We start from the raw sequence: 15,809 nt of genomic DNA on the forward strand, positions 1-15,809 counted from the left end.
CCCCATTTTTCTCCTGGATATCCTTTCAATTCCCTACCCCTCCCTCTAAGAGCCATTCCTCCACTTTCTTCATATTTTCCAGGGCTGAATTCCCCTCCCATCCTACATTAGCTACTTCCTCCCTTCTTTCTCCCCCCATTCTACGTTATCATTAACCACCTCCGTTCCCCCATTCCGTTCCCCTGTCTCTCATTCCCTTTCCTCTTTCACTCTCTGTGTGGAGTTTGCACATTCTCCTCGTGTCTGTGTGGGTTTCCTCTGGGTGCTCCGTTCCTTCCTACAGCCCAAAGATGTGCCAGTTAGGTTGACTGGCCATGCTAAAAAAAATTGCCCCTTTGAATCGTAGGTCAGAGGGATTAGCGTTCTATGCATTTCTTTATGGTTTTCAAAACCTTAACCATCACTTCTGTAAGACATTTTCCACAGCCGAGAGGTTTCCGGCTTATTTAAAACTGTTCAATTGTCTCTCCTTTTAAATGCTGACTTTCCACAACTACAGTAACCGATGTCCTTGTGTTAATGGTTTAAGAAGTGGTGTATTTTTGAAAACACAACTACTTCCAAAATGTTCTTAGACTTTGAAGATTATCTATTTTCTGTGATGCATGCATTCTTGACGCTAACTTTCCTGGAGAAATGATACACTATAATATTTTGTGTTTCACTGCAGTGTACGCTGACAAAAATACTAAAGCACATATATTCATTCACGTTTTAATGCAAAACTGATAGTCATTCCTTATATCAGTTTGCCTTTTAGACAATACGAAGCAAAGTTAAATTACAGAATCGTCAATTATATTGTAATTTTTCGGTAATGGAGACACGTTTTAAGTGATGAGACTATAATAAATTTATCATAATAGTCTGGCATTCTGGTTTCTATTGTTCTACAAACACCCCTGGGTTGGGATCAGTATGTATCAGTGTCTCCCTGCATCCATGCAAGCATACACTTCAACATGTTCAAGAGGGAATAGTATGCCCAAGGCTTCCTCCTCCTTAACTTAGTATCTGTCTTGGTGTTGATTTAACTTTTTGAAAAGTGTCCCCCCTGGCTATTCTGCGCCTATTTTTTTTGCAACAGAAATGCATCTACTCTCTGGTTACCAACATCAGTTGTTAAGTTGAAGGGTTTAGCGAAATTTGAACACTGGTTAACTGTGCTTGTGTCCTTTCAGAAGATACTAAGAACTGTCAGGTTCACAATGCTTTGCATTTCTTTTGTAACAAGGCCTTCAACTGAGTGGCTGTGGTGCTGGAATTTGCTACAAATCTCCACTAATCTATAGAATCCCCACGCTCCCTCGGTTAGCGTTATGGACCACCACCACTGTCGGTAATCTTGTTGTTATTGGCAGTACTTGTCCTAACTTCTCCATCAAGGAAGATTGGTTGGTCCGGGGGCATGATTCTTACTTTGGGTGTTGCAATGAGCGAATGTGCAAGAGAGATCTGTTAAAACCCCAAACGAGTCCCCATTGATGGGAGCGCAGTGGCACCTCGATGATCACTTCTGCCTCATAGTGTGAGGAACCGGGGTTCAATACTGTCTCGAGAGTAAGTGCGGACTTGATGAACGGAATGGCCAGCCTCTTAATCCATTTGTTGGGATTATATATCCCTTAGGCACGTTGCCAGCCCTGCTAAAAATTCGCATTCGGTAAGTGTTCTTTTCCATTTCAGTTGGCCGTAGTTTTGCGAACAGGACTTGTAGCTGCTGCAAGTGACCTTTCCAAGTGTCACTGTATATTAATATATCATCAGAGTAAGTCACACAGTTAGGACACACTGGCTGGTACGTGGTTCATTGCAATGTGAAAAGCTGTTGGGGTATTTATTTTAGCGTGAATGGAGTCATTGGGCCTTGGAAAAGACCGCCTGCAGTGAGGAAGGCTGAATTATTCTTGGTATCTGGGTGTAAAAGGAATATGTCAATATTCTTTCAGCACGTTTGTTTTAGTAAGACACAAATGCACGTCCACAACAATAGAAAATTCTGGAAAATTTCAGAGCATCAATGGAGAGAGAATAGAGCCAATGCTTTGAGTCTGGATGGCCCTTCGTTGGAGCTCCATGGAACATAGAATATAGAACATAGAACACTCCAGCACAAACAGGCCCTTCGGCCACAAGTTGCGCCAATCATATCCCTACCTACTAGGCCTATCTATAACTCTCAATCCCATTGAATCCCATGTACTCATCCAGAAGTCTCTTAAAAGACCCCAGCGAGTTCGCCTCTACCACCACCGACGGCAGCCGATCCCACTCACTCACCACCCTCTGAGTGAAAAACTTACCCCTGACACCTCCTCTTGGCCAATGCAAACTTCCAAGCGAGGAACTAGGTATCTGCCTTTGTCACTGCACTGGCTCATTGGTAGCCGATCCAGAATCTGGCCCAACAATCTGGTTTAAGCATTAACACGACTGGGGATCTCAAGCTGTTTGGCTGGATTCAATGCGGTGATTTTTCAGCATGCACTTGAGCTCTGCTTTCACCACAGCCGGTTTATCAAACGGTAAATATATTGTTTTATAGGAGAGAATTTTGCTGCATCCACATCACGCATGATGAAGGTCCCAGAAATAAAACGATACACTCCTTGCAATTCTCTGAGAAACTGCGTTAGATCTTGTTTTCTGCATTTCAATGCAAAAGCATGATCCAATCCCCCTAATAGTTCTGTGTTAGCTAACCAGATTTCTGCCTCATCCTCACTGTGTCCTTTGTCCTCCACTGTCCTGTTGGCCTTACATACCATTATTTGCTTATCTTTCTCCCACATGCTGATATTGCATCAAGAGTCTGCTATGGCCTTGCCGATTTTATTCCCTGCGATCAGGGGTGTTAATCAAATAGTTACCTCCCAAACTCAGCCCTGTCACTGTGGATGAGCTTATACTGTCTGGTCACAGTGTTTTACACCACAGCAAGAGGTCCATCGGTCCATCGTGTCTGCGCTGTCCATTAGGAGGCCATCCAATTTTCCAGCACTTGATCCTTGGCCATGTATGCTGTGGATTTTCAAGTACCCATCTAAATGCTTCTTCAACGTTGTGAGGGCTCTGTCCTCTGCCACACGGACAGGCTGTGACTTCCAATGTACCATCACCATCAGTGTAAAAAAAAGTCCACAAATGCCCTCTAAATCTCCCATCCCTCACCTTACAGCTCCCCCCCCCCCCCCCCCCACGTTATTGATCCCTCTACGAAGAGAAATATATCGCAGGAATTCAGAAAGGCACTATTTCCTCAAGGCAATTAGGGGTGGGTAATATATGCTGGCCCAGCCAGCGGCGCCTGCATCCCAAGAATATATTTTTTAATTAGTATGACGACTTTATATGGACCACTGAACTGAGATCAAAGCACTATTAACACATAACTCCCTATCTGAAAGGTTTGAGTCTTGGCTTCCTTGTCTGACCATTTCTTCATGGTCATTTTGGAAGCTTTACGGCATTGTAGAGGGACAATGCAGGCATTGTGAGCCACTCCTTCATCTAGATTAAAATTCTACAATGCACTATTTATCCCTAGGTTTTAAATACCTTGAGTAGTTTCAGAACAGCTCCCACCTCATGTGCATTCTCAAGCAAAAATGGACTTACACCCCCAGGTGCAGATGCATCTGAGATGGTGACACGGTGGCACAGTCTTCAGCACTGCTGCCTCACAATGCCAGCAACCCGGGTTAAATTCCAGTCCTGAGTGACTGCGTGGAGTTTGCAAATCCCCCCATGTCTGCCTGGGTTTACGCTGAGTGCTCCTGTTTCCTCCATCATTCCAAAAATATGCAGGTTTTGCGGCTTAGCACGGGTTTGAGGGGATGGGTGGAGTGGGCAGTGCATGGTGCGCTTTCAATGAATGGGTGCAGACCGAATGGGCCAAATAGCCTTGCTCTGCACTGTAGGGGTTCTCTAGTCCTGTCTTGACAGTATGGCCCTAGTCATGGTTTATCGAGCCTGGCGGTGTCCTTCCAATGCTCCCTGAGCGAGTGGGCGATATGCTGAGGGTTTCAACAGCTTTATAACAAAACTATTAACTCCCTGGGAAATGTCAGACATGAAGTTGGAGCATTGATCCGAGTGGGACATCGATGGGTAAACCATATCAAGAGAAGAACTGGATCAATTTCTGCCAAAAAGTCTCAGTGCCCGTATCCAACAATCTAACTTACTTTGCTTTACCTTCTCAAGTTCAATGTAAGCTCAGCCCTGGCTACGTGCAGAGTGTGCAAATTAGCAGTGGTTCGCACAAGTAGCCTTTTCCGCCATCACACATCCGTCAATTCAGAAAACAAGACTTAAGTGGAGATTTGCCATCAATCTGCTTTGGATAAGCAATGTCCAGTTTGCTTTCTACCAACCCACCTGCTAATACCCGTCTCACTAAAAGAAACTGAAAATATCTCTGCGTCTCTTTCCTCAAAATTAGGGAGGGCTTACATCACTGTAAGCTGACACGGTGGCACAAGTGATCAGCACTGCTGCCTCACAGTTGCAGGGACCTGGGTTCGATTCCCGGCTTAGGTCACTATCTGTGTGGAGTTTGCACATTCTCCCTGCGTCTGTGTGGGCTTCCTCTGAATGCTCCGGTTTCCTCCCACAGTCCAAAGGTGTGTGGAGATTACGTACATCGGTCATGCTAAATTGATCCATTGTATCCCAGGATGCAACGATTAGAGGGATTAACGGGGTATATATGTGGGGTTACGGGGACAAGGCCAAGTGGGATTGTCGGTGCAGACTTGATGGACTGAATAGCTTTCTTCTGTAGTGTAGGGATTATATGTAACGGTTTCCCATTCATTCTCGGACTGTCAAATCAGGACTGAGCCCATCGATATTTCCGCTGCAGTCAAGATCAGCCTTTTATTTTGTTTCCAGCTGTCTAAGTTAATGGTTACTTTTCACTTTACTCAAATTGTTGAGTTCCTAGCATGACGAAAATAACAGAAAATGTTCCCGTTTATGTGCAACCAACTCTCCCATATGGATAGGGTGGGCTTCGAAACGGGGATGGCTGAGAGTGTGAGGGAAATCGTCAATACTGAGGAAGACTGCAACAGCTCAAAGTAGGGCATTTAAATTTAAATTGAAGAGTGGGAAACAATAGGAAGTTGAAGTCTGACACCAATAAACGTGCGGTAGAATATTTGGAATCACTAATCATACATTTTCAAGTGGTTGCAAATTTTTATTTCTGTGAATTGATTTTTATTTTGGTTGGATACATTTTATTGAGTCATATATTTTCCGTGTGTTTTTGATTGCTATTTCTCTCTCTTTCGCTTCAACATTGGTGGGGATTGTATGTGTCTGGATGTATCCAGCCCAGATGCTGTGGTGGGTGACTCGCAGCCGGGGCGAGGGATCCGAACTGGGACAGAATTCGATAGCTTCGCACATGGGTGGCTGCTCAGGTAAACAGTGGCAACTCCCGCCTTGGTTTCCCACGGTGGCTGAAATTGTTAACTGTTCTCTCTCTTAAGGCTCCCTCCCTCACTCATTGGACTCTGCTCTAACCACTCCCTCATCTTTAAATCTGGCCCTAACCCTATTGCCTTTGTAAATTACCGTTCCATCTCCCTCCCTTTTCTCCACGACGGACTTGAGTGCATTGCAACTATTAAGTTCATCTCCATCAACTCTGCAACTCCAAGGACCTGAAATTTCAGCAGGAGGCCAAAAATTGAACGCCGGTCCTAATCTTCCAGGCGATGTTTTTTTTCTGACATAATTAGCCTTGTGCCAGGAATGGGAGGAGGCTGATTCAAATATTTATATCCTAATTTAAACTATTTAGCAAGCCCGTGACAATGTTGACCAGGTTCATTTATGATTCCGACCTCGCTAGTGGAGGTCCACACAATCGGGGATCACAGATTGTCCCCAGCAATGTGGGCCTGGCCTCATTCGTGGGACTTCAGGCCATTGAAGCCCCTCCCCCCCCCCCCCCCCCCCGAAGAGGCTGGGAATGGGGGGGGGGGGGGCGGGGGGGGGCAGTGCACCTTGGGCAGGGCCAGCCAGCTACCTTGGCGGTGCCAGTCTGAAAAACTGGGAGTGCCCAGGGGTACTCTGGCACTGCCTGGCAAAATGGCACTACCCAAGGGGCACCCTGGCACTTCCAATTTGGCACACTGTCAGTGCCAACCATGAACTGGGCAGTGTCAAGAGGAGAACTCTCGGGGCTGGGGACCCCAGGGCTCATAACAGGCTGGGAGAAAGTAGATGGGGACAAAAGAGGAATTCAGAATTTGGAGGTGGGGGTTGATGCGGGGAAGGGGGTCAGGCTGTTGATATCCAGGGGGTGTCGGAGCCCACAATTGTGAGGCATCACATTGGGGGGCTGCATGTCAACCGATCTCCCAATTGCTTCACAATCGTCCACTAAGCAGTCTGATTCTGGACTCTGGACCGTTTCAACCCTACAATCGCATTGATTAACAGGTTTGGCTTCTACACAGAGGAGGAAGACGTGAGAGCTTTCCCAAAACAGGTCTGTCATATTCTCCTTATAAAGCAGCTTTGGATCTGGGCAATCCAGGAGTCCCGTTCTGGACAGAGTATTTGTTCCGGGTATAGGCTGAGTTGCAGAGATATTGTCTGATCCCGGGGTGCAGATGGCCCAATTCCCAGAGAATCTCTGATCGTGGGATATGGGCATGCTGCCATCCTGCAAGTTTTCAAGAAATCACTCATGAGATGTCGCTGGCTCAGCCAGTATTTCTCATGCACCCCTGATTAACATTGAACTGAATGTCTTGCTCAGCCACTTCAAGGGAGCATTTCAGAGCCAACTGCATTGCTGTGGCCCAGAGACAAATGTAGGCCAAATTGGGTGAGAGTGGCAGATTTCCTTCCCTAAAGGGAAACTACTCAATCGGATGCCATTTACAACAATCGGCAATGGTATTATGGTCATCGTTAGACTTTTAACTCCAGATTTCTTTATGGAATTCAAGTTTCACCATTGTTGGAAATTTACGCCGGTTTGTTGGAGGATTAACATGGGTCTCAGGTTAGTAATCTCATGAAGGTATCATGACAATACAACCTCCCCTGGGTGCTCCTATGCATATACAGAGGGTCCACTCCTGGTGGGTGAGAGTCCAACACAAGGATGGCGATTCCCCTCAAATAACCCTCCCATTGCCATCCAGTAGGATGGGATTTCACCAATTTCATTGCATTTTTGTCTAATTCTAGCCAGGGAATCAGCAGCAGTTTTCTCTTTCCAATTCCGCATCCTTACCTGAGGGTACCCAAATCCAACCCCCCCCCCCCCCCCCCCGCCCCCATCAGCCCTGCAACCCTTTCTCGCACTAAAATTTATCCTTGGTTCCTCCCATTTCTCATCTACATCATTGCCACTTAGAGACATCATCTGAAGGCACAGCATTCCTTGTCACAAGTATACTGATGATGTCGGGCTCCACCTCAACCCCCCCAGCATTCTCGCAGACCACACACACCCCAGGCATACTCTCTTCCACCTACTCCCGTCGGGAAAAAATTACAAAAGTCTGAGATCACACACTAACCGACTGCTACCATCAGGCTTATGAATGGACCTACCTTATATTAAGTTGGTATTTCTCCACACGCTAGCTGTGACTGTAATTTTATATTCTGCACCCGCTCATTTCCTTCTGCCCTATGTGCAAAGAACAAAGAAAAGTACAGCACAGGAACTGGACCTTCACTACTCCAAGCCAGTCCCAATCATGATGCCCGAAATAAACTGCGATAAAACATTCTGCACTTGCTCGGCCCATATCCCTTTATTCACTCCCCATATGTACTTATCAAGATGTGTCTTATATCCTCTATGTGCTCTATCAGCAGTGTGTTTTGTCTGTATAGCATGCAAGAAACAATATTTTCCATTTTATCCTAATGCATGTGACAATAACAAATAAAATCATATGGCACTCAACTTCTCCAAGATTGGTGGAACGGCAAATTGTGCGGAGGGTGTGGAAAGTCTGCAGAAGGATCTAGATAGGCTGGGCAAATGGGCCAGGAACTGGCAAATCAAATTTAATGTTGGCAAGTGTGAAGTTGTCCACTTTGGTAGGAATAATGGTAGGAAGGACTATTACTTACATGGTGAAAAACTGCAGCAGGCGGCAGTGCAGAGGGACCTCAGGGTCCTTGTGCATGGTCACAAAAACCCAGCCTACAGGTGCAGCAGGTGGTCAGGAAGGCGAATGGGATGCTGGCCTTCATAGCAAGGGGGATTGAATATAAAAGTTGGGAGATCTTGCTGCAACTGCACAGGGCACTGGTGAGGCCGCAGCTGGAGTACTGTGTGCAGTTTTGGTCGCTGCACTTACGCAAGGATATTTTCGCCTTGGAGGGAGTGCAGAGGAGGTTTACTAGGCTGATACCGGAGCTGAGGGGGTTGAGCTATGAGGAGAGGCTGAATAAACTAGGCTTGTACTCGTTAGAGATTAGAAGAATGAGGGGAGATCTCATTGAGACGTATAAGATGATGAATGGGATGGATAGGATATAGGTGGAGAGGCTCTTCCCGCTCAGAAAGGACAGTAGGACTAGAGGGCACAGCCTCAAGATAAGGGGGGGGCAGTTTAGAACAGAGCTGAGACGGAACTTCTTCACTCAAAGGGTGGTGAACCTCTGGAATTCTCTGCCCGGTGAAGTGGTGGAGGCTGCCTCGCTAAATATATTTAAGACGCGGGTAGATAGGTTTTTGATAGGCAAGGGGATTAAGGGTTATGGGGAGAAGGTGGGAAAGTGGAACTGAGCCACTTCAGATCCGCCATGATCTTATTGAATGGCGGGGCAAGCTTGAAGGGCTAGATGGCCTACTTCTGCTCCTATTTCTTATGTTCTTATGTTCTTATGTTCTCCACTTTCCCTACGTACGACCCCACCCTCCTTCCATAACTCATGCAAACATACACTCCTCTAAGATCTATGTATTTCTCTAGACCCTGTTCCATTGCACAGCCCAGATTCTTAATCACTCCATTGGTGGTTGCGCTTTCAGCTGCTTAAGCCCAAAGCTTCAACATTCCCATCCTAAACCTCTCAAAATCTCGACATCTCCCTTCTCCTTTATCAGTTTCTTCAAAGTTTTTGAGCAAGTTTCTGACCACCTGTCCTCAAATCTCTCTAAGGGGCTTGGTGTTGAAATGTGTGCATGTTCTTGTGAAGAGTCTTGGGCCCTTTTTTTTCATTAATCCCATGCTATTTTTGTCACCACAAATGCAGCAGCAAGTAAACTAATTTCAATATCAATTTAACTAAATGTATATCTAAATGCAACTCATCAAGACATATAATAATCTCTGTTCCTCTTCATCAGAATGGATTTGGGAAGCTAGGCTTAGTAATACTTTGGCAAACAGCATTGTGCCCACAATGTCCAATTTTGGATTGTCAGAATGGAACGCTGTATGTTCTCTGAAACTGGCAGCTGGATGAACTGGCTGCAAACTGGTTTTTATTTCATTCATTTATTCCCAGCTCTAGTTACTCTGAGAAGACATCCCCGTGCCTTCTCCTTCAACCGCTGCAGCCTGTGCACTATTGATCCACTCACAGCACCATTTGGGAATGAGTTCCAGGAGTGTGACCCAGTAACAGTTGAAGCAATATATATATTTCCGAGCAGGAGCTTGTGCGACTTGTGGCGTTGGGGAGCTGGGGCTGGGGGACGTGGTGAACTGAACTTGGGGGTGATGCTGTTGTCATGCATCCGTTCCCCCTGTCCTTACATTTGGTGAAGGTGCGTGGTCTGGTACTGCTATTAAAGAAGCCTGCCTAAGCGTTTTTTGAGGCAATGCTGCTGATTAGAAAGCTCTCATTCCAACACAGTCTATTCTTCAGAAGCACTTCATACAGCATTACACTTGACCATCAGCTGACTGATGAACGCCAATCGCCATGAATAACTTGTCTTTCTAGACTGGAAGCAGGGAGTGAATATTCTAGAGGTTATCTCACAGCACTCAGAGTTTTCTTCTAATCATACCATTCTTGTGTGTTGTTCTTTGTCTGACCAGGTCACCGCGGAGAACTCTTTGATACAGGATACTACAGTGTTTATATAGACCTGAGAGAGCGGGCTTGGTTTGTGTTTCACAATCTTCAAATATAATGGGGAGTTATTGCATGTCAACTGTCGGTAATAACAATTGACAAGACAACGAACTGAATGAGATGTATCCAGCACATTTAAGAAAGAGAAAGCAGAAATTATAAGGTTACTGGCCATAATTGTTCAGTCTTCCCTTGACTCAGAGGAAATGCCCCAAAGACTGTAACACTGTTAAAATTATGCCACTGCTCAAAATAGATTGTAAGGATAAGCCAAACAATTACATAGCAGTCAGTTTAATATCAACAGTAGGCACCGGATCGGCAGTGTCAGAATGCCAGTCTGGCAGTGACAAGGTCCCAGATTGACACAGTCCCACTAGCTCGGCCATAACACCTGGTTCTCTTTCTTAAATGTGCTGGATACATCTCATTGTCTATAACTGTCACATCTTGTACTGGCTGTGCAAGTATATGTGTATGTTGTCCTGAGTGTGTTTTAAGAATTCTACTCCATTTCTCCCTTTCACACTAATTTTAATGCATTGTGATTATGGTGCTTAAAATGATATTACTGCCAAATTGTTTTTACTGTGCTTCCCAGAGATGTGTCTTCATATTTGTCCTTCTATCTCTCTGTTTGTTGAATCTAATGTGCAATCCTAACAGTGAAATGGTGTCCTTTTCATTCCTCACCTCAACCCACATGGTTTGGATCGATGACCCCTTTAGCACGTCATCCCATCCTCACTGATACAATTCTTTCTTCAATCAATTTTGCGACCCCACATGCTTCCTAATGACACTTTCCATCTAGTCTCAAACTCAAAACCAGAACTGATGAGCTGCCTTTCCTGCCTTACATTTACATTCAGGACTGTATGACTTCGGGATGATGTCACAATTTCTCAGCATAATGTCATATTAGGCCGAGTTATCATAAATTGGCCGCATTACTCCCTTTCAATTGAACATTGTGTACAGCTGAAATCAGTAAATACTCAAAGTCCCGTCTGTGGTTCAAATTAGTTTGAGGGCACTATTCAATCATAGAATCCCTACAGTGCAGCAGGGGGCCATTTGGCCCAATGAGTCAGCATGGACTTGCACAAAGAACACCTCACCAGGTCAATCCATCCCCCATTATCCCTCAAGCCGGTAACCCCATGCATTTATCCTGCCAAGCCGCCTAACCTACATATCCGAGGACACTAAGGGGTGACTTAGCATGGCCATTCCACCTAACCTGCGCAGCAATGTTGGACTGTGGGAGAAAACCGAGCGCTCGGAGAAAATCCACGCAGACATGGGCAGAATTTGTAAATTCCATAGACAGTCACCCAAGGCCGGAACTGAATCCAGGTCCTATTGCTCTGAAGCACGAGTGGTAACTGTTATGTTATCATGCCATAGTAGATTGAGAGTCCACTGATGTAAAATGCTCACTTGAATTATTTAATGAGATGGCCACAGTAAAAGGGAGTATCTAAAATTCTCAAATGCAGTGGAAAAGAGTGAGGATAGTTCCAGTTTGGTATTTAATAGTAAAATAAATGTGCACAGCAATGTGAACTGTTCATTGAAATAGAATGAGGTCTGGAGATGGACCAATGGGGTCCCATGTTCTGTGTGAATACAGGTTCCATTTGTCCTTAATTAATGTGAGCAAAACTGGTTTTAATTGTCTAATCCGATCTCAATGGTAAATATGTCCTACCAAAACAGGGACGTAACTCAGCTTTCATGACGTGTCACCTGTTTGTTTTTCAAGAATCTACTTTAACATTGTTGCAACATCAATTTAATCCCACTGGGTAGAAAGTAAAGATCCTTTAAGTGTCATCAGTTCTTAAGTGTTTTATACAGTGCAATTACTGACACACAGAGGAGCAGATCACTACAGACGCGAAAGCATGGAAACATTTCACAGCATCAGGAAAATATACTACATGATTCTTGCTGTTGTTGGTGTTCCTGGTAAGTGACAATCACTGAATTGATGTAAATCTTTGTGTGTGCCCTGGTTTCTGATTCAGTGTTATATACTAATCTATTTGTTACCATCCCACAGATCACTGATATTACTTTAAGTCAAATGCCTTGAATGACCTGCTGAAATTATACCTTCCTTTTGCACGCTGTCTCCCCTCAATTATAATAAAATCCCTACCCCTACTGGACAGAAGGAGGACATTTGGCCCATTGAGCCTGCCTCAAGTCTGTGGAAGAGCATCTCACCTAGGCCCTATCCCCGCGTGTTAACAGTGCTAACATCCCTTACCTTCACATCTTTGGACACCGAGCGACAGTCTAGTTTGGACAAGACACCTAACCTGTATATCTTTGGACCGTGGTGGGGAAGTGGAACCTGTATTCACACAGATCATGGGACCCCATTGGTCCATCCCCAGACTTCATTCTATTTCAATGAACAGTTCACATTGATGTGCACATTTATTTTACAATTAAATACCAAACTGGAACTATCCTCACTCTTTTCCACTGCATTTCAGAGTACTAGATACTCCCTTTAACTGTGGCCATCTCATTAAATAATTCAGATGAGCATTTTACATCAGTGGATTCTCAATCTACTATGGCACAGTGGCGCAACAGTTACCACTCATGCTTCAGAGCAATAGGACCTGGATTGAGTTCTGGGCTTGGGTGACTGTCTATGGAATTTACCAGATGTCTACTTATATTGTTCCCCATGTTTCTCCTCACTCTCAAACCCTGTGACCAGTAAACTTAAACTGTGCAACAGAACAATCCAGAGGCTGACAAATCCATTCTAATACTGAAGCAGATGGGCTGATTGCCCACTGACAAAACTCACCTACGGACAAAGTGGTGGTTGCTGGTGGGGGTGAGATCATAAAATCCCAATAATGTAGAAGGAGGCCATTCGTCCCATCGAGCCTGTGCCAAACACAATTCCATCCAAGCTCTGTTCTCGTTATCCCTCATATTTACCCTGCTAATCCCCCGAAACTAATCTAACCCACACATGTTTGGACCGTGGGACGAAACCAGAGCTTGCAGAGGAAACCCACACAAATTAGGGGCCAGTGCAACTTCCACCTAGTCAGTGACCCGAAGCTGTAATTGAACTCCAGTCCCTGGCACTGTGAGGCAGCACTGTGCCACCCTGGTAAATTTTTTTAAATATTTTTAACCCGTGACCCGACATGAAAATTCTTCATTCATTAATTCCTGGTCTCTTTTTCCCTCATTACAGTTAATTTAGTCGTGATTGTGATCCTGTCCCGGGGTAAGTGTGGCCTCTCCATGTGCACAACGCGATACCTGGTATCCATGGCAACGGCGGATCTACTGGTCATTATCACTGGGATCATAATGTGGCGGATAAGTTCATATTATTTCCCAGTGTCTTTCCTAAGCATCACGCCTGTGTGTAGTGTTAGTATTGTCCTCTTTTATGCAGCAACTGAATGTTCCGTCTGGTTCACCGTCGCTTTCTCCTTTGACCGATTTGTGGCCATATGTTGCCAGAAGCTGAAAGCTAAATACTGTACTAAGAGGACTGCGACTATCGTCCTGGCAACAACTTGCATTCTTCTCTGTTTAAAAGATGTTCCTTTCTACTTTACATCTGAACCTGGAGAGATAATTGATAACATCCCTTGGTTCTGTGTTGCAAAACCAAGCTATCATACAGATCCTGCATGGGTTGGATTTGACTGGTTTGATAAGATTTTAACACCATTGCTACCATATGCTTTAATTCTGCTTTGCAATGCTCTGACAGTCAGATACATTTTAGTAACCAGTCGAGTCCGTAAGGAGCTGAGATGTAAAAACAATGGAGAGAATCACAATGATCCAGAGATGGAAAGCAGAAGGAAGTCTATGGTTTTACTCTTCACCATATCCGGAAGCTTCATTTTTCTGTGGCTTTTATATGTTATCGATTTCATATATTATAACTTGACAGGAATTAGTCCTGAATATTACAATGATTCTTTATATATCTTTTCAGAAGTCGCAGTTATGTTGCTGAGTTTAAACTGTTGCACAAATGCTTTCATTTATGGGGTAACTCAGTCAAAATTCAGGGAGCAGTTCAAGAATTTGATCACAAATATGGTTGCATCAATTCTTCAGTTACTAAATTAATGAAACTGAAAAAAGGTGAGGAGTTTGCAAGTGGAACCCTTCATGAGGTGGTAAGATTTTTAAATCAGTAGACATGAAGTCACTGACAAAACTAGCAGCATTCAGTTAAATGACTTTAAAATAAGTTTTTAGGTAACAAGAATCAGTTTACAGCGATGAGATGCAGTAGTTGATTCGAACGGGTGATTCTGATTGTTAGATGCATATGCTGATATTTTCAATTATTATTATTGATTTTAAAGAATATTGTTCGCTTTAGCCAAAAGCTGTTTTTTACTAGGCACAATAGTAAAAATATATTAGTATGAAGCCATATTTGGAGGTAATAATTGGACCTTGGAAATATACAAGTTTTACCAGTGAAAGTTTGGGTTGGAAAGTACGCTTAGAACACTTAATCATGTTTCATGAATAGGGTTTATTCACTGTCTGAACAAGATGAACTGGTGCCAGAACGTGATGTCATGAGTTAGCCTGGACAGACAATGACTCTTAAGAGAGCCCGTGAGAACGTGTATTTGAAGTTTGGGCTAAGCATATTAGGCTACTTGGCAACCAGGGTGTGCAGTCAGCCAAAAGAGGAGCTAGCTTCTGGATTTCATGGACTAATAAAGTAACTTTACGCTGAGGAGTGGAATACAATTCACTAAAGCATTTGTCAGGTATTTATTGGTGATTTATCTTTCTTGAAGATGATTATTTTAAAGTTATTAAAAAGCAGGAAAAATTGATAAGAACAAACTATAATTGATCTGTTTTTGATGGTATGCATTAGATTCACTGGAGAAGTTTTGATGCTCTTCGTCAGAGCTACTTAGCCCTTTGATGAACTCGTGGTGGCTGCTAATTTAAATGAAGTTACATCATTAATGCAGAGACAATGGCTTTGTAAGACATGTACTGTCTTAAATTTGGCAGTAATGGTCACGTTGAACACCCCACCTGCAGCGTACCATGGCTGGAAGACGTTATAGGCATATGACGGGGTGTCAAACCAAAGGGCCTGACAGAGATAGGGATGATATGTAGTGCTAAAGGAGTCTATAGGAGTAGCAAGAAGTAGTCAGTGGAGAAAGATTGGGAAATGAGGAGGAATCGACGGGCTGAAGGAGTGCACAGAGTGGGGAGGAGGTTTGGAGCTGCAGGAGGTTCCATTTATCTGGAGATGTGTGCAGCCGCACAAAATTCCAGGGATCAGGAGCATAAGAAATAGGAGCAGGAGTAGGCCAACTAGCCCTTCAAGCCTGCCCCGCCATTCAATAAGCTCATGGCTGATCTGATAGTGGTTCAGTTCCACTTACCCGCCTGCTCCCCATAACCCTTAATTCCCTTATCGATCAGAAATCTATCTATCTGTGACTTAAACATATTTAACAAGGTGGCCTGCACCACTTCAATGGGCAGAGAATTCCAGAGATTCACCACCCTCTGAGAGAAGAAGTTCCTCCTCAACTCTGTTCTAAACTGCACCCCTCCTCCCCTTATTTTGAGGCTATGCCCTCTGGTTCTGGTTTCCTTTCTAAGTGGAAAGTATCTCTCTCCCTCTACCCTATCTAGCCCCTTCATTATCTTGTAAGTCTCTATAAGATTCC

The 15,809-nt window shown here is 44.3% G+C and overlaps 1 protein-coding gene across 1 annotated transcript; it reads left to right on the top strand.

The window, feature by feature from the left end:
* Positions 1-11,990: 11,990 nt before the first annotated feature.
* Positions 11,991-14,217, top strand: LOC145348654 (putative G-protein coupled receptor 139). Its single transcript, XM_080196820.1, has 2 exons — positions 11,991-12,054; positions 13,319-14,217. The coding sequence occupies exons 1-2, from the start codon at positions 11,991-11,993 to the stop codon at positions 14,215-14,217; spliced, it is 963 nt and encodes a 320-aa protein (XP_080052946.1).
* Positions 14,218-15,809: the final 1,592 nt, after the last annotated feature.

This window comes from Carcharhinus amblyrhynchos, chromosome 9 (genome assembly GCF_965287045.1).
Source record: "Carcharhinus amblyrhynchos chromosome 9, sCarAmb.v2.hapA, whole genome shotgun sequence".
Classification (NCBI taxonomy): domain Eukaryota; kingdom Metazoa; phylum Chordata; class Chondrichthyes; order Carcharhiniformes; family Carcharhinidae; genus Carcharhinus; species Carcharhinus amblyrhynchos.

Excerpts from the sequence above, each read along its gene's own strand:
- LOC145348654 (XM_080196820.1), top strand. The coding sequence starts at position 11,991 with ATGGAAACATTTCACAGCATCAGGAAAATATACTACATGATTCTTGCT. Across the intron at positions 12,055-13,318 it reads TGCTGTTGTTGGTGTTCCTG|TTAATTTAGTCGTGATTGTG; the intron begins GTAAGTGACAAT and ends CCCTCATTACAG.